This window comes from Dipodomys ordii, unplaced genomic scaffold, assembly GCF_000151885.1.
Source record: "Dipodomys ordii isolate 6190 unplaced genomic scaffold, Dord_2.0 Scaffold83, whole genome shotgun sequence".
NCBI lineage: Eukaryota > Metazoa > Chordata > Mammalia > Rodentia > Heteromyidae > Dipodomys > Dipodomys ordii.
Window position 1 is genome coordinate 5,378,812 of NW_012267299.1, and position 11,802 is coordinate 5,390,613.

Consider the following 11,802-nt stretch of genomic DNA (forward strand, 5'->3'; position numbering starts at 1 on the left):
TTTGTTGAGTAATTAATAAACATGAAAACTTATTATGCTATTCTACTTGTAGATATGGTTGAAAATTAGTAAAAAAAAAAAAATTAAACTCAGAAACAAGCAAATATAATCCTACACACACACACACACAGAAAATACACAGTCAGGAAGTCTATTAATATGAAAGGTACAAAAATAACTAAGATGAAAAATTCTAAAAACATTTTATATTTTAGTGAAAAAGCATAAGGATAGTTAAAGTATATGCATTCTTTTGTATTTTTTTTAGGATGTGCTAGTACTGAAGCATGAACTCAAGGCCTGTTTCTTTCACTCATGGCTAGCACTTTACCACTTGAGAGACACCTGCAGCCAGAGGGAATATTCATTTAAATAAAAGCATAAAGAGTAAAAGCATTTAGCAATTTTCTAGAAATTTATATTATGCTTCAATTTTACAAACATGATACTGGATTATGTGGGTAAGAACAATGGCATTTTCTTAAATGTCATTTAAAATCAATCTGTTTATTTACCTGTTACTAAGCCAACTTTCATCTTAGAATAAAAATGAGTCTACACACTTAATTTCCCCCAGAGTCATGATCAGTATCTTTTTCAATTTTTAATGAACAATTCAAACTTCTCAGCCAAGAAGTCAAAAACATGTATGTCAATGACAATATTATTCTATTTTACAAGTTAACAATTTTGCCCTGAATTGTAACCCAGGCACAAATCCAGGGTCAGTTGACTCACTTGTCATGACCTTCAACAAAAATAAAATTGCAAACATCAATCAAGGTTCTCAATTTTCAGAAGAATTTAAGAGGAAAAGCTCTCAATACAAGAAGGCTTATTTTATTCTGGCACTGAGAAAACTATTTTGATTAATTAACCAAAGACTTTATATAAGAACAGTCTAAAGTATATACTGTTCATAACTATTATGCTAATTTCCCATAAGGAAAAGTTTTGGTATTTCAACAGACGAAATTTTTAGACGGTAGAAGATAATGTTTTAAATGAAATAATGTTTTAAAAGAACATAATGTTTTAAATGAAATCATGTGAAGGGGGTTATGCCTCCGTGGTGAGCAGATAAGAAAAAAAAATACCGAGCATGATATTCTGAACCCAATACTGAAATAGAAACTGGAACAACACAAATAATATAAATTAACTAGACTAAGGACAAAATATGAAAATGTACAACCAATATTCCTGTCAGCATTCATGTGCTAAAATTGAAAAATCATCCATGTGGGTCTTCTGAACAGATACTACAAATACTTTGTTCGATTATTTACACAGAATGTTACATTCAGACAGTGAATGTATGAAAGTCACTAACCCATAAAAAATATAGCCAAAGCAAATGGCTTCTTTTGTCAAGAGTCATAATTAAAATACAGGGTAAAGGAAAAATCCCAAATGTTAATCCACCAACAATTTTCTTAAATACTCTCAATAAGCCATGTCTTAAAAAGATGTTGGTAGTCAATGGCAGCAAAACACTTGGATCAGCTTAACTAAAATATCACAAAAGGTAGGCTGTTATAGAACTATTAAAATAATAGTGTTTCCTCATATCAAAAATAAAGAACTTTGGAACAACTTACCAGCAACACTGAATAGAAACCTGGCTGTGTCTCCCACTGTTTCAACTGTTCCTCAGCTGGTTTTAAAACAGAGGTATCCTGACTAGTAGCCTGTGTTAAGACCTGAAGAACTACAGTACTGGCACTGTTGAGATCCATGGAAACCTGCAATGATATGTGAACATACCTGAATATACATTTGACATAATAACCCAAATGGAGAGTAAAGCTTCTGTCTTAAATAATCTTCTACTTCTTTTACCTCTTCTGGTTTCTAACCAATTTCTACCTTTTCTACATGCTCTTTCCAAACTTAAAACCATTTTGAAATGTAAAATGATTTATAGAAATCATTTTTTCTCTAAAGGAAACTGCCTATAAAATATTACTTCATAAATAAGACACTAGTAAATTGGGGACTGGGAGATCACACATGCACAAAATCCAAAATTCTTAAATTGTAATTAAACACCAATGCCAGACAAGGTAGAGGCTAGAAAACCATGAGTTCAAGTTCCCCGGAGCTACACAGGGCAGCCTAGAGTGCATAATGATATACTATCTCAACATAAGCAAAACAAACAAAAAATACCATTGGCCTATTATTGTATATCTGCTATTATTATAATATAAGATTGCAGTTATAACTGTTTACCACATACTAGCACCCAATTTTATCCTTGGGTAAGAGCAGAAAAGAACGGAAAGAGTAATGCTCTTACTTATTGACAATTACCTCTTAACATCATATCTGCCACCAAGAGTAATATATATATTTATATATTGTGCCAGTCCTGGGCTTCAACTTGAGGCCTGAATGCTATCCATGAGAGTTTTTACTCAAGGCTAGCACTCTACCACTTGAGTCACAGTTCCACCTCTGGTTTTGGTGGTCAACTAAGAGATAAGGGTCTAGAGGATTTTACCGCCAGGGCTCCTTTGAGCCAATACCCTCAAATCTCAGCCTCCTGAGTAGCTGTAGCTGTTAAAGTGTAACAGTGTAAGCTACTGGTGCCTAGCAAAGATAAAAGCCTACTCAAGAAATGCTGTTAAAAATATAAACTGTGATCCCAGCACTCAGGGACAAAAAGAGGCAAGCCTGGGCTACACAGAAAAAAACCTATTCCAAACAAATGAACTAACAAAGAAAATACATAATAAACTAAAAATAAAAAGGAATTTCCTCAATCTCCTCATAAATAGTATCTATGAAAAACTCATCACAGTTAACTTCATGCCTAATAATTGTTAAATACTGTATGTTTTTTCAGGGCAAGGACAAGAAAAAGTTGCCTTCCCTCATTACATTTTCAACACTGTATTGGAAAAATCTTACTAAATCTATAAGGTATTCAAATTAGAAAGCAAAAAAAATTATATGACATAATTGTGTACTTAGAAAATGCAAGGCATCCATTAATCTGTTAGAATTAATTCACAAGTTCAATGAAATAGTATACAAGACAGAATACAAAATCAGTTGTATTTCACTATACCAGTAATAACATGAAAATTAAATCAAGTAAACAATTCCATTTACAAATATGTAAAGGATAAGACTTTTGAAAACCCTTAACAAAATAAATACAAAATTGTACTCTGAGAAGGACAAAATACTGCTGAAGGAAATTAAAATCCTAAATCAATGAAAAAGATATTTCAACTTCCTAACTGGAACACTGTTCTAAAAAAAGAGTTTATCTATAAATTCAATGTAATTCGTATTAACATTCTACCTGCCTTTTTTATTTTTTTTGTTGGCCATAGGGCTTGAATTCAGGGCCTGGAAACAGTCTTTGTGCTTTTTTGCTCTAGACTAGTGCTCTAACACTTTGAGCCTGTAACAGCTCCATTTCCAGTTTGGAGTTGGTTAACTGGAGATAAGAATCTCTGGGGGCTGATTTTAAATGCTCATTCTAGGATCTCAGCCTCCAGAGTAGCTAGAATTACAAGCATGAGCCACTGGTGCCCAACTTCTACCTGACCTTTTTGTTTTGCAGGAAATTAAGAAAATGATACAAAAATTTATATGAAAACGCAAGGGTCCCAAATTTATATATATATATATATACACACACACACACACACACACACATATAAAGTTGAAGGTGAAACTTGAAAAAAATAGAGTTGCATGCCCTAATTTCAAAACTGAGTACAAAATTAAAGTAACCAAGACAGTCATCGCACTGGTACAAAAACAGGGATGTGACAACAAAACAAATATCCATATATAGGAAATAGAGGGATGGCTCAAGCAGTAGAACGCCAGCCATGAGAAAAAGACAACTCACAAAATATCAGAACAAATGACCTTGAGTTCGGCAAGTATTCTCAAAACAATTCTAAAAGACAAGGAAAAAGAAGTCTACCAAAATTTAAAAATGTTCTGTAATGATATCACCAAGAAAATGTAGAGTGAGGGTGGGGTAGGTGAGGGGGGGAGAGGGGAAGGGATGGTAAGGGGAAACAAAGGAGGAGGCAACAATGCTTGATAAGAAATGTACTCATGTAAGTGTAACCCCTCTCTATGGTATTCTCACAATAATAAAAAAAAGAAAGAAAGAAAAAAAAAGAAAGTGTAGAATGAAATATTCGCATATCATATACATAATAAGGAACTTGTATTGAATATGAAAATATATAAAGAAAATGTGTGTATAGACATATGCATTCATATAGACATATGTATATACATATTAGAGATTATTAAATAAAAATAAAATTGTCATTTGTACAAAAATGGATACAACCAGAAGACATGATATTGAGACAAGCCAATGCACGTAAGTATATAAACATATCTACATACCTAATTGCTTAGATAGTTGAACACAGAACATGAATTAAGCTAAGGAGACTATTTAGCAGGAGCAGGAAAAGGGAGAATGAAACAATAAAATAAATAATTGGGGCACTCTGCATATTATGAAAACAGTCTAGAGAAATTCACAAAAGCTGATAATCAATCGGTAGATAGGGTGGAGGACAAACAGACTGTAGGCCAGTGAGGAGTAAGGAGAGGGGAGTATGCTAACTGAGAGAATAAAGGTTAATATTGTTGAAATAGATTATTTGCAACTACTTAAACAGAACAAGGTAACCTGTTGGAGATAATATTTTTTGGAGAAGGGTAGGAAATGCAGAGAGGAAGTGAAACTGATTAGAATATAGTGTGAAATTGTGGGGATGTAACAATGAAATTCCTCCCCTCTACAAATTTTAAAATGAACTCTAACAATTTAGTAATACAAAGGTAAATCAATCTAAAATCAGGCAAAGAATCTGACCAGCAACATGAACAAGATACAAAATCACTAATAAGCATTTGAAGAGATGGTCAACATTAGTCCTTAGGGAAATGAAAATCAATATTAAAAGAAAAAACACATAACAACTTTATTTCTATCCACTACAAAGCTTAACAGTCGAAACGACAGTGATTCCCTAGTGGAGTTCAACATTAGCCTGAGTTCTAATGTGAAATCTTGCCTCAAAAAAAAAAAAACAGAAAATGGGCAGGAGGGGTAGCTCTGTGTAGTTAAGAAGGTCTACCTACCATCACAAGGCCCTGGGTTCACTCTCTCGCACAGCCAAAGGAAAACTAAGATAATCGGAGGCACAGAAGCAAAATCAGAACCCTTAACACTGCTGATGGGAATATAAATTGGCACAGCCTCTGAGGAAAGTCTAATAGATCCTCAAAATGTTAAACACAGAGACACTATACAATCCAGCAATTCCACCTCTAGGAATATATTGAAGACAAATGAGTATACTCACAACAAAATGTGTACACAATGTTCACAGCATTATGCATACTAGCCCAGAAGTGAAAACAATTTAATCATGGGACAAACAGGTAGTTCATCCTGTAGAATTTTATACAGTGGAGTACTGTTTGTCCTATAAAAGGAACAAAATTCATTAAGAAGCTAGTAATACATTAATGAAACCTGGAAACAGTAAGCTAAGTGAAAGGAGCCAGTCACAAACACACACACACACACACACACACACACACACACACACACACACACACACACACACAACACACACACACACACACACACACAGATTCTACTTATATGAACTGTAAGTAACCAAAAAGTAAGTAAAGGAATTATAGGGAAATGTTGAATAACTATTGATGGGAATGGTTTCTATTTGTAACACTGAAAAAATAACAAAATTGGTTTTAGTGGATAGTTGCACAACTGTAAATACACTGAACCAGTGAAAGTGTACACGCTTTCAGTAGGTGAACTGGACAGTCTTTGAATTACAGCTTTTTATATCTGTCAAGAGCTCTGACTATTGAAAAGTCAAAATCAGCAAGAATCAAGGAAAACTGATCAAGGAATGAAAATATAACTAGAGTATCCATAACAACAGATGTAGTCAGACACCAGTGGCTCACACCTGTAATCCTAGCTACTCAGGGAAGCTGAGATATGAAAATCCTGCTTTGAAGCCAATCCCAGCAAGACACTTTTTTTTTTTAAATGCCAGTCCTAGGGCTTGAGCTCTGTCCCTGATCTTCTTTTGCTCAAGGCTAGCACTCTACCATTTGAGCCACAGCACCACTTCCAGCCTTTTCTGTTTATGTGGTACTAAGGAATTGAACCCAGGGCTTCACACATGCCAGGTAAGTACTAGACCACTAAGTCACATTCCCAGCCCATGGACTCTTATCTCCAATTCACCACCAAAAAAAAAAAAAATAAGCTGAAAGTAGAGGCCCATGGCTCAAATGGTAAAACACTACCTTGATAAAAAGCTCGGGGACAGTGAGTCAGTGAGTTCAGGCCTTGAGTTCAAGGCCCAGAACGGACACAAAAACTTAAAAAATAACAAATCATGTTAGGGTAAAGAACAGTATTTATCCAAGAAATTAAAGTAAGGTAAGGAAGAAGAATTTTTTTCTTTTGAGACAAGACCTTGCTCTGTCTAGGTTGGCCATTCAAACTTGAGGGCTCTCAAACTCAGAATCTTCTTGCTTTCATCTCTCATGTACTAGGAGTAGAGATATGTATTACCATTCTCAGCCATGAGACTTTTGATAAAACCCAAAGTGATTTCAAACATGATAGTCCAGGTGCAGTATTTAAATTCATTTCAGTTTTAGTAATTTGGACAAAAATCTTCTCTGTACATGCATTATATATCTTTGTATCCCTGCAAAAAATGGATTAATTAGTAACACTTCCTGGAGACCAAAGACGTTGCCATATACTATATTTCCAAATACACTTAAGGTAAAGAGCTACACTTCAGGGAACTGGGAAGGTAGCTCAGTGGTAGAGTGTTTGCCTTGCATGCATGAGGCCCTAGGTTCAATTCCTCGGCACCACATAAGCAGAAAAAGCAGGAAGTGGTACAGTGGTGCTAGCCTTGAGCTGAAGAGCTCAGGGACAGTGCCTAGACCCAGAATTCAGGCCCATGACTGGCAAAAAAATAAAAATAAATAAAAAAAGAACTACACTTCATGCGGACTTTTAAAAATTGGTCCATTTGGAAGGAAAAAAATATTAAACAAAACATATAATATCAAGGAAGACCTTTTTCCTGCTTTCTCTTGCCTACTCCTAAAATTATGCAACTCCTCAAGAGCTACAAATAGCCATATATTTCTTTTATTAAACACATATCAAGAAAGTATGTCCATGTGCCAATGTCTGCCTATAATCCTCACTGTTCAGGAGTCTGAGATCTAAGGATTGTGGTTTGAAGCCAGCCAAGGGAAACAAACCTAAGAGACTATATCTCCAATTAACCAATAGAAAGACCAGAAATGGTGCTGTGCCTCAAGCAGTATTGTACCAGTCTTGAGCAAAATAAGCCAAGTGAGAATGTGAGGCCCTTAGTTCAATCCCTAGTACCAGGGGCCCTGAGTCCAAGCCCCAGTACCAGCACACAAAAAAACAAGTATGGAAATATAGTAAACATGCCATATTTAAGTGGATGATGATATGGTCAGTAATCATACTCTCTTCAAAAAAGCCTCATAACAGAGAGCTTAAAAACTTGGTCTTCAGTAGCAAACATAGAGAAGCAACAGTCTCATCCTACTATCTGGATTTGTGGTAGCAAATATGTAGAGGCGATTTTTCTCACTAAGAGGCTCTGGGTCTTATAATCAAACAGCAGTTTTAACTGCAAATAATCTTTTGTATGAAGCACTTAATATCCTTACCATTTGATGTTCATAAAGACAATAAAAAAATCAACCTAACTCATTATTTCCTTCCCTTTTTAAAGATTCCCATATTATACACTATACATTTCCAGCACATACAGGAAAAATACACTTATATGTTAGCAATAGTGCCCTTATCTTCATTTCTAAATATTCTCTCTCTTTTTTTCCAGACCTGGGTCTTGAACTCTGGGTCTGGGTGCTGTCCTAGGCTCTTTTTGCTCAAGGTTAGTGCTCTACCACTTAAGCCACAGTGTCACTTCCAACATTTTCTATGACTAATTGGAGGCAAGAATCTCACAAACTTTCCTGTCCTAGTTGACAAGATCTGTGATCCTCAGATCTCAGCCCCCTGAGTAGCTAGGATTACAGGAATGAGCCATCAGTATCCAGATCTAAGAATTCTTTATGCCATTTCTTGCAACTTATTTCTTTACCAGATAATGTATTAGACCTACTTTCCTAAAGATAGCTTTTTAAAGACATAAAAATGAGTGACCTGCAGTCCCACCTAGTGGTAAGTAGTAAGTATTACACCCAGAAGAGGATATGCCAAGCCTCCTTCCAGTCAAGCGTAAAATTTACAGTAGCCGCTTAGCCAAGCAGTGGAGTTTTCAGGATTCAGAAGAATAGCCCAAAGAATAATGACCTCTTGAGGGGAAAAAAATGGCATTTTTAAGGATAATTCAAGAAAAGTAGGATTGAAAATGAAAACCTTACCTTGGAACAAAACATTACAACCAAAGAACTTCCTTACAGCTCCTAAACACACACACACACACACACACACACACACACACACACACACACACGGGCTGCCCCCCCACACACACACATACACACACACATACACACACACACACACACACACACACACACACACGGGCTGCCAATGTGGCTTAGTGGTAGAGTGCTTGCCTAGCGTTCATTCATGAAGTCTTACGTTCTATTCCTCAGTACCACATAAATAGAAAAGGCTGGAAGTGGTTGTGGCTCAAGTGGTAGAGTACGAGCTTGAACAAAAGAAGCTCAGAGACAGTGCCCAGGCCCCTGAGTTCAAGCCTGGCAAACACACACACACACACACAAAGTCGGGCACTAGTGGCTCACACTTGTAATCCTAGCTACTCAGGAGGCTGAAAACTAAGGATTGTGAAAACTAAGGATTCAAAACCATCCCAAGCAAGAAAGTCCATGAGACTCTTATCTCCAATTAACCACAGGAAAACCAGAACTAGTGCTGTGGCTCAAAGTGGTGGAATGCTATATAGCCTTGAGCGATAAGTTCAGTGACAGCACCCAGGCTCAGTTCAAGCCCCACGACCAGAAAATGAAAGCAAAACAAAAAAAAAAAAAGTGAATTTTTTTTGCGGGGAGGGGGGAGGTAGGGAGGGGTCGGTCATGGGCTTGAACTCTAGGCAAGCGCTCTACCACTTGAGCCCCAGCACCACTTCCAGTTTTCTGGTGGTTAATAGGAGATAAAGAGTCTCATTGACTTTCTTGCCCAGGCTGGCTTTGAATAGTGAGTGATCCTCAGATCTCAGCCTCCTGAGTAGCTAGGATCACAGGTGTGAGCCACTGGCACCCACATTCAAAGTGAGATTGGAATGTGCTTTTTTAGACTTACTTGAAGAAGGAACTGAACAAAATGTAATGCAGTAAGGAACAATGGAATGTAAACACAACTCAGAAACTCAATCAAGAACATATATTAGCAGGTTGGAGGCTCACACCTGCAGTCAGTCCTATGCACACAAGAGGCTGCGATCCAAGGATAGCAGTTCAACAAGCAGGAGTCTCTTATCTTTAACTGACTAACAAAAAGCTGGTATGCCTCAAGTGATACAGCGCCAGCCTTAAGCAAAAAAGTGAATGGACAGAATCAAGGTCCTGAGTCCAAGCCCAAGTTACCAGTCCCTTCCTCCCCCAGAAGACACTTACAGATAAATGGAAAAGTTTTAATTAAAGACAATAAGTGAATTTGTATGAAAGGAAGAATTCAAAGACTATTAAAGTTAAAATGTTAACACATTAGAAAACTTACAGGAAATTTTATTATTTTGAGAAATCAAAATTCCAAAAGAAAAACTGTTAGCTGGGCATTGTGATGCATGGCTATAATTTTAACATGGGAGGATGGGAAATTCAGGCCAACCTGAGCTAAATAATGAATTCAAGACTTCCTGGACTACATAGGGAGACCCCTTGGTCATTCAAAAAAAAAAAAAACTGCTTCGGGGACAAAAAGCTTAAGCTTAAATCTAACCCACTTCTAGATCTTCTAGTAATATAACTAGAATGAGATGAGGTGTTGGGTGACAGATATGATGAAATACAATTGATAATTATGAGGGATAATGGGTAGAGATGAAGCTCCCTTATACTAATCTGTCTAATGTATTTTTTAATTGGCAACTGATGGGGACAGAGATCATTGTTCACAGCAGATATTACCTCTTGTGGAAACATCTAAATGCATTCAACAGTAAAGAACTCTTTTATCAAAAATGCAAAGATGTATGGTGTCTATTATTATACCTACTTCCTTGCTCAATTGTGTCTGATCTACAAAAACTTGAGCTGCTAATACTCAAGTTCACTTAACACGGTATAAAGGATACAGTAAATGTCATGATGAACAAAACATTAATTTGAATTGTAAGAGTCAGTGACAGACTTTTAGAAAAGGTGAGAAGAAAGAAGACAGGGGATAAAAATATTCCTAAAAGAATGGAGAACTGTTTGACATCAAAGAGAGGGCTACGAGTAAACAATACAGCTAAAAAAATACAACAACAACAAAAAAAACAAATAAATGGCCAGCTCACGCCTGTAATCCTAGCTACTCTGGAGGCTGAGATCAGAGGATCAAGGATCCTCAAGGATAAACGTTCAAAGAGGCAGAAAAGTCCATGAAACCCAAAGAACTACTAAAAAAACCAGAGGTGGAGCTATGGCGTGGGTGGTAGAGCAAAAAGGTCAGGGACAGCAGTCAGTGAAGAATACATCAATCCAACAAAATTTAGTAACACTTTGCACTGGAAGTATTAAATAAACTCTGGGTTCTCTAATTAACCTTTTTTAGTACTGTGATCTCCAACAACTGATATTTCTAGGTTTAACATCAGACTTGTCTGCTTTTGTCATTAAATATGCATTGAATACCTACAAATGCTAGAGATTGCTATATATGACTGAGATACAGAGATGTAACAAAAAGACAAAAAAAAAGTCCTGCAGAACATATTTTCTAGCAAGCTGTGATCAAAAGACATATGCTTAACTATACCTCGTATAACTATACATTTTCACATCACACCAAAGAAACTACTCAGAGGAGTTGAGGACTAGGTTACTGGTTTTTGTTTTGTTTTTTGTCGGCCGTGGGGGTTGAACTCTGGGCCTAAGTACTGTCCCTGAGCTGTTCAGCTCGAGGCTAGAGCTACCACTTGAGTCACACCGCAACTTGGGGCTTTTTCTGTTTAGGTGGTGCTGAGGAATTGAACCGAGGGCCTCATGAATGCCAGGCAAGCACTCTACCACTGAGCCACTTTCCCAGCCTGAGGGCAAGGTTGTTAATCAACCTTGGGCTTCTCCATAGTGTTTAAACAAGTGGAAAACACATGTGTCTACTTTCAGTGAAAGCTATTCTTCCCTTGTGCAATCAGTTCCCACTAGCTAGAAAAGCTCCTGACTCTAGTTATAAGCTAGTCTTGCCCTTTAATGTCATTCTAGTCACTATTCAAGTCCTCTATTTAAAAAAGCTCTTTCCTAACTGCCACTCTACAACAGCTCACTCTGATTCTGATAGCTTCTCCCATTTTTCTGCATAAATCTGTAACTAGGGGCTGGCTCAGTGGTAGACTGCTTGCCTTGCATGCATGAGGCCCTGGGTTCAATTCCTCAGCACCACATAAGCAAAAAAGAAAAAAGTCGGAAGTGGCACTGTGGCTCAAGTGGTAGAGCGCTAGCCTTGAGCTGAAGAGCTGAGGGACAGTGCCCAGGCCCAGAGTTCAGGCCCCA

At 37.0% G+C, this 11,802-nt stretch overlaps 1 protein-coding gene across 1 annotated transcript in view; it reads right to left on the reverse strand.

The window, feature by feature from the left end:
* Window positions 1–11,802, reverse strand: part of Ipo11 (importin 11) — a 129,334-nt gene that overhangs the window by 112,178 nt on the left and 5,354 nt on the right. Inside the window, exon 2 of the mRNA XM_013025287.1 lies at window positions 1,602–1,745. Within this exon, the coding sequence (XP_012880741.1) occupies window positions 1,602–1,739 (138 nt within the window). The 5' untranslated portion in view covers window positions 1,740–1,745. The remainder of the gene's footprint in view (window positions 1–1,601; window positions 1,746–11,802) is intronic.